Source organism: Mycteria americana, chromosome 22 (assembly GCF_035582795.1).
Source record: "Mycteria americana isolate JAX WOST 10 ecotype Jacksonville Zoo and Gardens chromosome 22, USCA_MyAme_1.0, whole genome shotgun sequence".
Lineage (NCBI taxonomy): Eukaryota > Metazoa > Chordata > Aves > Ciconiiformes > Ciconiidae > Mycteria > Mycteria americana.
Genome location: NC_134386.1, coordinates 3090690 through 3104916, shown reverse-complemented (window position 1 = coordinate 3104916; position 14227 = coordinate 3090690). Strand labels below are relative to the sequence as shown.

General features: G+C 64.2%; 1 protein-coding gene across 1 annotated transcript; it reads right to left on the bottom strand.

Moving 5' to 3' along the window:
• Positions 1-1667: 1667 nt before the first annotated feature.
• Positions 1668-13847, bottom strand: NGFR (nerve growth factor receptor). The gene is made up of 6 exons (XM_075522754.1): positions 13762-13847; positions 9856-9997; positions 4948-5307; positions 2935-3178; positions 2051-2211; positions 1668-1975 (listed from the first exon to the last, which is right to left on the bottom strand). The coding sequence occupies exons 1-6, from the start codon at positions 13801-13803 to the stop codon at positions 1674-1676; spliced, it is 1251 nt and encodes a 416-aa protein (XP_075378869.1). The 5' UTR covers positions 13804-13847; the 3' UTR covers positions 1668-1673.
• Between the last annotated feature and the right edge of the window lie 380 nt (positions 13848-14227).

Sequence of the window (14227 nt, the reverse complement as noted above, 5' to 3'; positions counted from 1 at the left end):
TGAAAGCTCGCCTTGCAGGCAGAAAGGCTGTGAGGAAGAGCAGGGGGGCCGGGGTGGGCCCCGTCACCCCACGTCACACATAGAAACATCGAGCAGTTAGTAAAACGACACGGTATTATTTACAAGTCTTGCTTATCTCCTTAAAGAGGGGAGGAAAATCACCTTCTGCCGTCAGGAAAGACTTTCTGGGTGAATCCGGAGGCGAAGGGGGAGTCCGTAGGCGCAGACGTAGCGGGCACCAGTGCTGTGCGCCAGCTCGCCTTGCAGTCCTTCCTCTGCAAAAAGCCCGCGATGCTCCAGGTAAGCGAGACATCGAAGCCGTAGCTTTGCTGGGGACGTCCCCCGGGACCGCGCTGGCTGCTCCACGGCAGCTCACAGGGGCAACGGGGTGCTCGCCCACCCGGCAGCTGCCCTCCAGCATCACCCATGAGTGAGGTGGGTGCTGGGTGGGGAGCTGATATGCCAAGAAAATGCACTTATAGCTCTGGAGACATGGAGGGGGCGAGTGATGTCCCCTCCCTGGAGCTGCGGTGGGGTCCCGGCAGAGGGAGGTGCTGGGGCCACCCAAGGATGCCCCGGGGCGACGGTCAGCGCACGAGGGTAGGCAGCACCCACTGCGCGCCCGGACGGAGGCAAAGGGCCCGCAGGGGAGTGGGCAGGGGCGTTTCTGAGCCCCTCTTCACAGAGCTGGAAGAGAAAGAGCCCTTTCAAGCAGGGGGTTGGGATCGCCAGCCCCGGCCGGGTCTGCGGGCGAGGAGGGACAGTGCAATCGCAGCAGGATGGCTTTGCTCCTGGGTCGGTGCGGCGCGGGGATGGCGGGGCTGGTGCCAGGGGAAGGAAGAACAGAGCCCTTTTGTCATGCCCCCACCGCAGGCAGGCACTTTTTCAGCCCTTCAGCCCTTCGGTGTGTCCCCTCACGGTGCTCCAGCACCAAGGAGGCGGTGGCACCCAGATGCCTGGTCCCTGACATTGGGGTGGTCCCGGCCGCTCCTCACCGAGACCGAACGCTGGCAGCCCTGCGGAGCGTGCGTGGGGGCTGCACCCCCTGAATTTCACAGTGTAGGTTGGGCTGCTGGAAGCCAAGTCCTTTCCCCCAGCCCACCCCCCGTGGTGCAGCCCAGCCGTAGGACCAGACCCCTCCCCAGATCCTGGTAGAGCAGCTCCAGTTCTCTCCGTGCCCAGCCCAGCCCTGCCCTTTGCCTGCGGTTTGGGGAAAGCAGCTGGATTTCAGGGCGTTGGAGGGGAGCGGGAGATAGCGGCGGGGTGGGCCAAGGAGGAAGGGCAGGAGGAAGAGGAGAACTGGAGCCCCAAGGATGAAGGAGAAGGGGCTGGAACGGGAGAGAGGAGAGGGCCGAGAGCACGGTGCTCGTTCCTGCGTCCGTCCGCTGAGCCTCACGGGGCTGCAGAGGATGCTCTGGCAGCAGACGGGCTTTGGGCGTCGAGCGGGACTGAGCCTCGCACCCGACCTGCTACGGGCTGCCGGGAGGAGGTGGCGTTGGGAGGGGGCGATACCGAAAACAGGAGCTCAGTGCATACAGGACCGTAAATTGGGAGGGCCCGGGGAGCCCCCGCTTCCTTCCCACCCTCCCCTCCAGGGCTCTCGGTGCCGGGGAGAGGAGAGGCAAGGGGGCAAAGGGGGAAGGGGACCCCGCGGGGCCGCCCCGGGCCACCCTTCAGACGGGAGAGGTGGCGGTGGACTCGCTGTACAAGCTCTCAGCGATGTCCCCGCGCTGGATCTTGCGCAGGGCGGCGAGCAGGGCGTCGAGGGTGGCCGTCTCCTTGGAGGACCAGTCGGCCAGGAGAGCCCGGGCGGGTGATTCCTCCCGGGTGAAGGAGTCTATGAGGTCCTCTTTGTAGCCCAGCTCCCCGGCCAGCTGCCTCCACGTCTCCTCCGCGGAGCTGCCCAGCAGCTTCTCCACCTCCTCCTTCTTGCTGGGCGGCAGGTTGGCGTAGAGGTTCCCGTCTCCCTTGGGTGCTGGGAAGGACGAAGCAGCGTTAGACCCATCCCCGGGGCACCCTTGCCCACCCTGCAGCACCCGCTTCACCCTACCTGGCCCCTGGGTGCTCTGGCTGGGCGGCTGCTGGTCGTGCAGGCTCTGGCTGTCCACCGAGATGCCGCTGTCGCTGTGCAGCTTCTCCCCCTCCGGTGAAGGCGTCTGGTTCACCGGGCGGTTGTTGGCCCCTTGCTTGTTCTGTTTGCAGTTGTTCCACCTGCAGGGAGAGGAGCGGGGAGGTGACAGCCGGTGGCAACGTCCCCCAGGCTGGGCGCAGGTTGGTTGCTTTGTGTCCCCTTCTTGGGACCGCTTTTCCCAGGGAGAAGCGTTTCTCCTGCAGCCTCAACCTCTCCAGGACGGTGGCCGGATCGGTTTAAATTGGCGTTTGCAGCCGCTGAGCAGGCGCCAAGCTCCTGAGCTTTGCAAGGGACCAGGGCAGGGCTCCCTTCCGCAGGGATCTGCTGCAAAAACGCGGCCGCGCTGCCGGAGCACGCAGGGGTCCCGGGGCTGCCCGTGGGTCCTCCCCACCCTCGGGGTGCCTCCAGCCCGGGGTGCCCGCAGAGCCGCCGAGCTGGCCCTGGCCTGCCCGGGGCCAGGTGCAAAGCCAGCGCGCCGGGGATGAGCCGCCGAGCGTGATCGGCTGGGACGGCTGCCCGCAGCGTGCCAGAACGAGCAGGGGCTGGGCGGGGGGGGGGGGGGGTTGCAATGAGGGCTCCCCCACCCTGCACCCCCACCCTGCTGCCATCTTCCTCTTTCACCCCTCAACTGCCTGATTTCTCATGCATTTTTGGAAATCCACCTCCTATCCACTCAGCTTGGTCCCCTCCCTCCCTTGTCGGTGACAGCTCCGGCTGCGGGACCCCTGAGCGGGGGGACACAGCCTGTTTCCCACTACCCGAATCCCCTGCCGCGACCCCACGGTGCTGCCTTGGTCCCCCACCTTTTGAAAGCGATGTAGGCCACCAGCCCCACCACCACGGCCGCCAGGATGGAGCAGTAGACGGGGATGAGGTTGTCAGCGGTGCCGCGGCTCACAACGGGCTGCGAGCTGCCCATGATGGTGGTGACGGTGTCTGCCAGGGTGCTGGGCATCACTTCGGTGTTGAAGGGGTCCCTGGTGACGGGCTCGGGGCTGTCGGAGCCCACCAGAGATGGCGTGTGTGTTGTCCAGCGAGGGTGGAGGTCTGCCAGGAGGGAGGGGAAAAGAAATGAGAATAATTAGTCCCACAGCCGGCCACGCCATGTAATGGGCTGTGGCGGGTGAATTGGTGAAGGGACAATGGTCTCTGCAGGGATCTTCCTCCAAAGGCTGCGGGGCTTGTGGAGGTGCCAGCTCGGCCCCATCCCCTTGTCCCCAGACTTGTCCTTGCAAACCACGTCATCCCCTGGCCCCAGACAGCACCGGCCTGCCTGGTCCCCAGGACAAGCTGAAGCCATCCCCTGCCCCGAGTGGCTCACGGTGCCTGGTCGTGGCTGGACACGCACATGGCTTTGTAAGCTCTTCTCTCCCAGCACTGGGTTTGCTGGAGTCCTGCAGTTCTTCCCGCCAAGTGCACGCTGCAGACCGAGCCCTGGGCTCCCATCGCTGGTACCGAAGCCCAGGAAAGCAGCCCCAGCTGCCTCCCACCCACCGCACGTCTGCACCGGGACCCACGGAAGGCAACCCAGCTGCCTCCGCAGCTCGCACGGAGCCGGCTCATCTGCTGCCAGCAGCACCGGAGCCTGGATTTGCCCCTTTCCCGGCCCCCGTCTGCAGCTACGCACCCTGCCAGCCCGGCCCCAGTTGGGAGCCACCCCGTTCCTGCCGCACCCAGGCGTGTCCCACGGCGTGAGGGGATACGTCTCGTCTTGCCCCGGGAAAACGCCCTCACCTGTGGCTGCCCCATCCCCTCCTCTGGTGCCGGCTCCCTCCCAAACCCCCCCCCCACCCCACCCCTCTCCAGGGGCTTGTCCTGCGCCCGCTGGCAGGGAGCCTCGTGGGGCTGCGCCACGTCCGCCGGCCCAGCGAGGATGGAGCGGGTGCCACGGCAGGGAGCTGGCGTCTTGCCCTGCTGGTCCTCCCGGCCACGGCCCCCGGTCGGACCCCGCTGCCTTTTCGGAGCGGCGCTTCGGTGGCCGCCACGGCCGTTTCCGGCGGGGCCCCGCTGCCAGCTAACAAAGCTGGCCCTGTGCTCCTTGACTTATGGCTCCATTTACTCGACCCTTTGAAGGGAGTTGCGCCAGCTGCCCCCGCGCTGTGAATCAGCGGCAGCCGGGACAAAGCCCTTTTCTCCCTGGCCGGGCTCGGGGCAGGGAACCATGCTGCTACCGCCCAGGATCGACTTGGAGTGACCCCAGCCGTAAGCAGCCCTGCCGCTCCTTGGGGGGCTGCGCACAGCAGTGGGGTGCGGGCTGGCATGGCGGGGGGCTGCTGCCGGTGAACGATGCTCTCCCCCTTCCCCTGGGCACCCAACCCTCCCGGGCTGCAGGGCCGGCTGTTCCCCAGCTCTTCGGGGCAGTTAATTCCCATCAGAAACCCGTGGGCTGCCAAGTTCCCTCCTGAGGAAGGCTCGGGCGGCGGCGAGCGCGGCGTCCGAGACCGGTGAACCTCTCGGCTCTGCTCGCTGTGCCTGGACACCGAAAGCCACCCGGCAGGGTGCTTGCACCCGCGGCAGCGTCCTGCCAGGAGCTCGGCCGAGGAAGTCCCTGGAAAGGGCTGTGCACAGCCTGGGGCCGGGCATTTGCAAGGGAGCCGAGGGCTCGCTGCCTCAGGAGGAAGCTGCACGCTGCAACGCCCGAGGGCTGGGTGTCCCAGCTGGACACCGGTCCTATCCTCTCCTCCGAGCCCAGGGCCATGCCCCTGCCTCCCCGCTGCTGTGGTGCAAAGGGAAACCGAGGCAAAGAGCATTATAGGAGACCTGGCGAACCCAGCTCTCCCCTCCGCAACGGCTCTCCCCGGAAAAGGCGGTCTTACCCCTGCATTCGGCATCCGAGATGGCTGTGCACTCCTTCACCATCACCTCATTCTCCTCGCAGGTGGTGCAGGGCAGGCAGGGGTCCACGAAGTTGGCTTCACTGGAGAAGGTGCCCTCGGGACACTCCTCACAGACCGTGTCCTGCGAGTCCTGGCAGGGGAACATGAGGCCGAAGCCCACCTCGCACACCCGGCACTCCTTGCAGCTCCCGCTCGCCTCGTCCTGGTAGTAGCCGTAGGCGCAGCGGCACACGGCGTCATCGGACTCCACGCAGGGCGCGGACATGCTCTGCAACCCCACGCACTGCGTGCAGGGCTTGCACGGCTCCGTGGCGCTCACCGTGTCCGAGTAGGTGACGCCTGGCAGGGGACAGAGGGTGAGGTGAGCAGGGTCCCAGCATGACGTCCCCATCCCCATGGCCACTTCGCTCCCCAGCGCTGGCTTCACCCATCGTCAAAGGGTGCCGGGCTGGGGAGATGGGTTTGTGCACCATTTTCCCCCCCTTCTGGGCCAGAGAGAGAGGCGTCCCCCCCTGCAGCCCCCCAACACCACCGAGCGTCCCCCAGCCCACAGGCTCCGCTTCCCATACGCAGCTACACGCTTTCTGCAGCAATTCCCCAGCTCCGTGGGGATCCAGCCTTCGAGCTCCTGCAGCCTGGGCAGGTCTGGCTGCTGCCCTCAACGTGCCCATCCCAGCACTTGGTGCCCGCGTTCCCGGGCGAGCATTCGTGTCCCCAGCCGGAGCATCCGTCCCCATTTTCGACCTCCGGATGGTCCCCGTGGACATCCTACAGCCATCGCTGCTCCCCAGCATCCCAAACGCTTTCTCCTCTGCATCCTGCCCAGGGGGTCCCCCGGGGCATCGCCGCCCTGTGCCCCCCTCCTCGGCCGCGTGTCCCCGCCAGGCTCGGGGAGGCCGGGGGACGCAGGGCGTGATGTGAACGGGAGGCTACAACACTAATTGCTGACTCTCCTCTGACCCCGGGGCTTTTTGCGCTCCGGTTTCATCCTGCAGGACTGACTCTGCCGGGGAAATCAATCCTCCTCCCGCAGCCCGGCAAGCCGCCCCCGTGCCCCCTCCCTCCCCCTGCCCGCTCCCAAAGGTGTTTGAAGATATTTTTAGCCCAGGAAGACGGGTAAGCTCCTGTCCTGGAGGCCACAGCTGCTGTGTCCCTGCATCGGCTGCCTGCCATCGATCCCCCCGTTGCTGCCGCAACGCCCCGTCTTCCCTCGTCCGAAACACCGGGGGAAGGTCCAGCCTCCTTGACGGAGAAGGTGTCGGGGAGATCAAGCACAATCCCTCTGCTAGCCCTGCTCCTCGGGAAGTCAATCCGGCCACCTGCTAATCTTTAATTACCCGCCTGTCTCCCAAGGATGATCACAGGAGACGGTAATTCCCACCCTCGTGGCCTCCAGCTTCCCTGGGTGGCCAAGGGGAGACGGAGCCATGGACAGGCTCAGGGCAGAGCTGTCCTTAATTTTTGGTGCTTAATTTTTGGTTGCTTTCAAGGGGAATGAAGAGCCCCGAGACCCTGGTGATGGGCAGGGTTAGAGGCACAGAGGTGCCGTCCCAGCCTTGGCAGCTGCTTTTCCCACCATGGCTCAGAGCGAACCCTGAGCAGCAACAGCCATGACATTTCCACCCCCCCGACATCTCCCGCCGCCCCGTGACTGTGTCTGGGTGTCCTGCTCCCCTCTCAGGGCCGGCCCCGTGCCCTCCATGGAACTGCAGGACCCCAGGGACGAACCCGCCAGCCCCGAGCTGCCGCCTCGGCTCTACCCCGGGGTGGGCGAGCAGCCCCCGCCCCACTGCCTGCCCCACTGCCTGCCCCACTGCCCGGCCGAGCGAACACAGCACCGGGTCGGCCGCTGGCGTGCACAGCTCCCATTAACCTGGGCTCATCCTTTGCGTTATTCTGAATTATTGATAGGCACCATTAGAGCGGGGAAGTGGCCAGGAAAGACATACGGCTGAGTGGGCACATTTTCAGTGGCAGCAAGGTATCTGAGCTGAGCAATTACAGCTGAGATTCAAACAGGGCCCCCACCCGCCCGCAGCGATGGAGGCTGGCGAGGGGGATAAATAAATCATGAGGCAGCAATCAGGGGTGGCTGGCAAGGGACGGGGAGAAAGAAAATTATAATAAAAAAAAGCAAGTGGCCATTTGGACTAATGCAGGGACCGTCTCCTCCGGCCCCCGCGGGCTTCGGCAGGGGTGGTGCTTCGGTCGTAGCAAATTTTTGCAAAACAATTTGGCTGGTGAATCGGAAGACATCCCAGGCGAGAGCTCGCAGGCAGCCCGGGGTGGAGGTGGGGATCTCGGCAGCCCAGGGCCGTGCCCGCATTCCTCCCCCGACGGCTCACGCTTGGCAGGCAGGGTGCTGTGCCAGGACCGGGGCTGCCTGCGCCCGCCCAGCGCCTGCGGCAGCAGGATCCGGCGTGAGCCCGGGTCCAAAAGGACCTTCTCCCCATCCCAGCAAGGGCTGACGAGAGCGTTTGCAGGTCTCCTTCTCTCCCCACCCCAAAATCCCGCTCTGGGCTCAGAGAAGAGCTGGGGGAGCATTTGCCCCCTTGCAGCGCCTGCACCCGTGAGTCACCCCACGGTCCCCCCCACCCAGCAGCTCCCAGCTGACGACCTTCTGGGGGCTAATCCATGCTGCCATCGACGAACGAATGCAAGGCTGGGGCTGGGGCAGGGCTGGGGGTATAAAGCAGGAGGGTTTGCAGGGACTTTGTCCTGGTTGTGGTTCTTCAGTTTGCTGCTCTCCTCTTTGAGGCGGTGAGGGGAGCGGGTTGCCCCCCTTGGTGCTGCTTCTTACGCTAGTTGCCTGATCCTGCCCTGGGGTGTTCACCACGCTGTTGTGCAGCTGGGTGAGTGCCTGGGAGCCCACAGAGGAGATTATTCCCAAGCAAGGGGTGGCAGGGCTGTGAGCTGCTGGACTGGGAGGCAGGTGAGGGGCTGTGGGGGAAACTGAGGCACGGGGAGGGGGACTGGCAGTCCCAGAGCAGCTGCCTGGGGGCCAGGAGCACTCAGCCGTGCTGGCCCAGCAGCAGCAAAGCCAAGCAAGGCACAAAGTGCTGCCCTGGGGCTTGGCTCTCCGCCTGTGGGTGATACTGGGAGGCCTTGGGGCAGCGGTGTTTGCTCCTGGCTGCTCTCATCCTCTCAGGGATGGAGGAAGGGGCCAGACCCTTTTGCCCTGGTACTTTCCAGCTCAGCTCCCTGACCCAAGAGAGCTGCTGCCTGATGTTAATCCCCCGGCAAAAATAAAAATGCCTGGCCTAGGGCAATGTGGGGCTGGGCAGGAGGAGCTGGGATGCAAACCAGAGCAGCGGCACTTGCACCGGCGCCCCAGCTGATGCACGGGCTTCCAGCACCCACACCCCGGTCAGGGTTTTGGTCTTTCCATAACCTCCACATCCCACGTCCTCTAGGGAGTGTGGAAATTCCCTTTATCCCCTCAGTTCCCAGAAAGAAATCAGGGAGACAGGCCATCTGCCAGCCTGGAAGCGCAGGGGGTTACGGGAAACTGGCTCGTCTGAGCACACCCAGGAATGCACAGCAGCCCTCGGGATTTGCAGCCCTCGGGATTTGCAGCCCTGGGGATTTACAGCCCTGCACAGCTGCCAGCTGGAGCCTTGACACCCAGGCCAGGTTCCCTGCAGGAAGGGCTCATGGGGACGGAGGGCACAGCGGATGCCCTGGCACCTCGCAGCAAGATGGGTCTAAGCCCGTTGCAGCCCAGGAGGGAGCAAGGCTGCCGTGCGGAGCGGGGTCATCCTGCACGGCAGCCCCGAGCTTGCAGCCGGTGGGATTCAGCCCCTGCAGCCAGGTGCTGGGAGGGTAAGCGCTCTTCATCGATTTTGCAGGAAAGCAGAGGTATTTTTAGCATTGCCCTGACACTGTTCCTGCTCTGTGCCGGCGCTGTTCTGCTTAGACTGCTTCTCCCCCCCACACTCCCCGGACTTTGCCTCCTCTTTGCTCCCCCACAGCCATACTCTGTCCCTTCCCCCTCTCAAATCACACCCCTGGAGCAATCTGGGCTTGGCTGGCACAGCTTTTCCTACAAATACTTGTCCTTAGGCCTTCAAAGGGTTTGCAGCAGTAAATTTGAAGGGCAGATTGCTTATGCCTATCATGGCATTGTTTAAACAGTAATAGTTGGACCACTTCATCTGTAAGCATTTAAGCAGGTCTCCAGCACACATCTCCAACCGACATTTATGAAGCATTTGACATAGGCAATGCGCCTGGAGCCGGCCAGGAGAAAACTGTTCCCCTCTCTCTCGGGGACCGATGTGATTTGCTTCTCCCCTCTCAAACTTGCTTTTATTTTGCAGTCTTTACAAGGTTTAAAAAAAAAAATAGTAATACAGGTGGCTCATTGGGAGCCATCCCCGTGGCTGGATCTGAGACCAACGCACAGTCAGCGTGGGGAGGGGAATGTTTCAGAGGCAAACGCCGGCCGCGAGCCAGTAGCTGGGGAGCCATCGGAGGGGAACAGTGCTGGAAGGGGGATCTACAAAGGGGTCTGGCATCAATGGGTCCCAAAACAGGGGGAGATGCCGCATCCATGGCTGGGATTTGCAGGGCAGATGCTTTGGGGAAATGCTGGAAGTAACCCCGGTGTCAGAGCAGAGATGGGTGCCTTGGGAAGGCTGCGTGCGAGGTGGAGCTGATCTGTGCAAGGGCCGTGCCCAGCACCGTTGGGCTGTGCAGGGAAAGAGCGAAGCAAACGGCACAAATTGTGCCCGGGCAACACTTCCAGAAGGGAAAGAAGATGCACGTGGGGAGACCCAGGTGCCTGCTAATGCTCGTGGTCCCCAAAGCCACCCCCACCCCACCCCCCCCCGCCCATACCCCATGCCACCCCTTTGTGGCCCTTTGCAGAAGGGAGCAGGTACTCACTGTCCAGGCAGGGCTCACAGACCGTCTGGTTGACCCCGCAGGGCTGCACCACCCCCTCTCCCAGGTTGCAGGCTTTGCAGCACTCCCCGCTTGTGGTGTACATCTTGGTGGGGCACTTGTCCTTGGAGCCCCAGGCGGGTCCCTGGGAGAGACAACAGAGCCGGGAGGTGACCCTTGTTATGGGACCCTCCCTGCTAGGGCAGGCGGGGAGGTGTGTTGTAGGGTCCCGCTCTGGGGTGGACATCCCGTGTTGGGGCTAAAGGGGGCTCGCATTAAATACAGGTCTTGGGAGAAAGGACTTTCCTATGCAAAACTCTTTTCATCAAGAAAGGCCCTGCCAAGTGCTGCTGCTGGAGGAAGGTCAGGAAAGCCCATGTCTCCACAGTCCGGGCTGGTGGGTATTTTGGGGTGATGTGGGCTTTTCTGTGGGGTTACAGTGTTGTTTGCCCTTGTCTGACATCTGAGTCGTCTCCTCTAAGGATGCTTTGCCGTCCTGAAGGGTTCAGCCCTTCCCACCCTGGAAGAAGGCAGAGCATTGCCTACGGGCTGATGGTGGGGAGATCTGCCTGCCCCGATGGAGGGTTTGGAGAGCTCGGGCGGCAGCTCCGCACAGCACTCTTGCTGCACGTGGGGATCAGAAATCGCACCCCACGGTGGAAATGAAGACTTTGAAGGGAGCACCGAGAGCTTCAGCAACGTTACTGTCTAAGGGAGGTGAGCGTGTCTGCTTATAAAACCTGTCGTCACATATGGAAGCAATAAACGTGCCACGAGCGGTGGGGTGAGAGCCATCCTGCACGTGCACTTTGCAGGCTGGGGAGCGGGGTGCATCTGCAGGACAGCTGCTCCCCAAAACACCTCTTGGCCAGCGCCGTGCGGGGCAGGAAGCATCTCTGCCTGGGTGCAGGGCTGCTGAGACGCCCGTGGTGATCTGAGCTCTGCCAGGGCTCCTTTTGCTCCCTCTGCTCGCAGGCAGGTGCGTTCCAGGGCTGGACCATCCCTTTGCCATCCAACTAAGCCTGATTTTCGGGGAAGAAACTCGGCTAACGCTTGAAGGAGCTCTCCCTCCCCGTGCATCTGGATGCCTCGTCAGCCAGTTGGCCACCTCCTTGCACAATGCGGCGTTATGGACTCGCTGTGCATCATCCGGCCCGGCTGAGACAATGGAGCGCCAATTATAGGCATCTGAATGACAAAGTGCTCCAATTACCCTGCGCTTGAAAGCATGTGCTCTCAGCCCTGGCGCTGCTTCGCCAGCCCAGGCTGGCAGCCCGCTCTGGCACCGGGCCCCAGCTGCACAGGCAGGAGAGATTCGGGAGGTGGGGGCTTCCCAGCACCCCCAAACACAGCTGGGAAATGGGTTTGGGGGTGAGGAAGGGGTTTGCTTTTGCCTCTCCCGGGGGACAGATCCAGCTCGTAGGGCTTTGCAGCAAACCTGGTTGGAGCTCACCCCGCTGCTCTGTCCCCTGCAGCCCCGACTTGCAGTGCATCTCCCCTGCTCGGGCAGGGGCTTGCCCCCCCTCCCACCTCCCCACGGCTGTGGCAGCAGCAGCCACGAGTGGGGCTGGGGGAGCAGCCCAACGTGCCTGGCTATAAATAGGGCATGGAAGGCTGCGGCAGCGCAGCTGGGGCCGGCAGCGGCCAGCTCTCCCACGCCGCAGGCAGCTGCGAGCGGCTCGGTGTGCCTGTGGGGATGGGACCCGGCTGTGCCGCTTCCTCTGTGTGAAGCCTGGACCCCCGGCAGCTGACCCCGGGGATCCCCTCTGGCCACGTGTCCCCTCCCCATAGGGCTGCCAGGAGTGCCCCATGCCTCCCCCCTGCCAGGTCCCCCCCGCCTCCGCGCTCCTAAATACTGTAGAAAATGCAACTTCCAGTCCCAGGTGCTGCACCCCCCCTGCTCTGCCTGCGTTTCCCTTTCAGCTCTCGGTCTCGAGCACTGAAACCCCCATAAAGATTAACACACTTATAAGAGGGGCACATGGTCTGCATTAGCCCGCTGAAATGTGCATGTTATTAACACAACTCCCGTTGACAAAGCCACAGGTATTAACACCATAAAGCATTTTGACAGCTGGACCAAGGAGGGGGGCACGGACGGAGGGTGCGAGCAACACCTCTGTAAGCTTTTAATTGTTTTTGGAGTTGTCAGTGGGGTTTTGTGTCCTAGCAGATGCCGCCGGTTGAGGAGATGGCCTCGGAGGGAGCTCCGCGGAGCGGGAGTTGGGCGCAGCACCATTAGCTCCGGAGCCCTGGCGCAGAAAATCGCTTCTCACCGGAGCGGGGAAGGGAGGGGATGCTACAGCTGGAGATGGGCCCAGCGGCAGGCCTGGATCCGAACCGCCCGCGAGCCTGACAGACAGGCTCTGCCTTTCTTGGCGAAGCACCCTGTCTAGGAAGGGCCAAACCCCTGGCTCCGAGCAATCCCCAAACTTTGGGCAGCAGAGAAAGCCACGTCTGAGGTCTGCGGGTCCGGCCAGCCCTCGGCACGGCAGGACTGGGAGGGCTCTGCCTCTTCCCGTGCGGAGCTACCGGCCAAGTAGCACAGGTAAAGAGCAACGAACACGGGGTGCCCGGGGTTTAGGGTGGCCCCGGGGCTGCGGCCACAGCTGTGGGTGCACATCTGGACCCGCCTGCGTTATCCCACTGGGTGAGGGCTCAGTGGAGCTGCCGGGCTGCCCCTGTACACCCCCCCAGCCCCCCTGGGTCTCAAATGTAATCCTGGGGGGCAGATCCAGCCCCAAGGCAGCGGGTGCCCCGGCTGGCGACGACTGGGCTCAGCCCTGACCTGGGGAGGTGGCTGCGGAGATTTGGGAGACACCGAAGCCCAGCCCGGCTGCAGCAGGTAGGGGACTGCCCGAGGCGAGTAATTCCCTGGGGTGAAATCTTTTGAATCCATATGGCTGGGGCAGCTCTTGCCTTTCCTGCCGCCCGCCCGCTGCGGCGAGCATCCCCGGTGAGCTTGGCCAGCCTGATCCCATGCCCAGCACCGTGGGTGTATGGGGGAAGGAGACCCTCCGGCACGGAGCCTCAAACACGGCTCTCCTGCTCGGTCTCTGCATAAAACCCCTAAAGCCCCAGCTTTAATATCCTGCCTGAAGGGTGTCCTGCTGCCTAACGAAACCTCTGGGACCCCCGTCAAATCCTCCCCCAACAAAAGCCCTGTTTCTGCCCCAGGTGGGTGGGTCCATCCCCGTGTGCCCACCCGGCTGCCCTGCTCCGGGCATTCCCCTCTTCCCTGGCACCCCGCGTCCTCGAGTTTTGTCTCTGGCACACGCTGTGCCCGTCCCGGGGGCTCACGCCAGGGGGGAAGAGGGTCTCACCCTTCACTCTGGGCAGCAAATTTGCAGCTGAGAAGGTCTAAGGGAGATTTTGTAGATGTGGGATGGCAGGAGATGAGGGCACTGGGGGTGTTGGCGGCTTGTCCCCCCCCACACCTATTGGGTGAGGGCTGTCACCCTTTTTTCCTGGGTAAAAGGGATGATGGGGCTCAGTGGGGTGGGATCAGAGGGGCTGCACAAGCCATCCCTGTGGGTCCCCCATCACCACCGCCTCCCCGGGCCCCCTCCCTCTGCCCCCAGAAGTGCTCTGCCTGGCACCCCCGGGGCCCCCGCCCGCCCCCCCTCCTCCAGCCGGGCTGCCCGGTGCCTCCGGGACGCTGGAGCCCCCCATCTGCCCGCCTCGTACCCCCGGGACCTCCCGCCCGCTCCCCTCAGGGCTCTCCAGCCCGGTACATGTGGGACCCTCCGTGTCTGCCAGCCCGGGACCCCCGGGACCCTCCGAATACCCCTGCGCGCTGCCGCCGGGACTCTCCATCCCACCCCTGCCTGGTCCCTCCGAGCCCCGGTGCCCCGGGACCCTCCGCGCTCCCCGCCCGCTCCCCCCGGGCTGCCGCACCCCCGCACTCACCGCCGGGAGCAGCAGCAGCAGCAGCGGCAGGAGCCCGGCCATGGTGCGCGGGGGCGGCGGGGCCGGTCACCCCCCCGAGAGCCGGTGCGCGGCCGGGCTGCCCTCCCTCTGCCGCCCACCGCCTCGGCGGCAGCCAGAAAAAGGCTGCAAGTCCCTCCTCCTCCTCCTCCTCCTCCTCCTCCTCCTCCTCTCCGCCCCCGGAGCATCACGGCGAGCGGCCGAGGCAGCACCCTCCTCCGCCGGCACACAAAGCCCAGACCCCCCCGGGGCCTCCCCCGGCCCCCGCTGCCCTTCCCACGAAGCGCTTTTGGGGTGCGCTCGGTCTCTGTCCAGCCGGCTCTCTCCAGCCCCTCGATTATTCACGCCCTTTCATCCATCTCCATGCACCCTCCTCTGCTGTCCGTCCATCCATCCATCCATCCAGCCATCCGTCTCTCTCCATCCCCTCAAACGCCCATGTCCATCT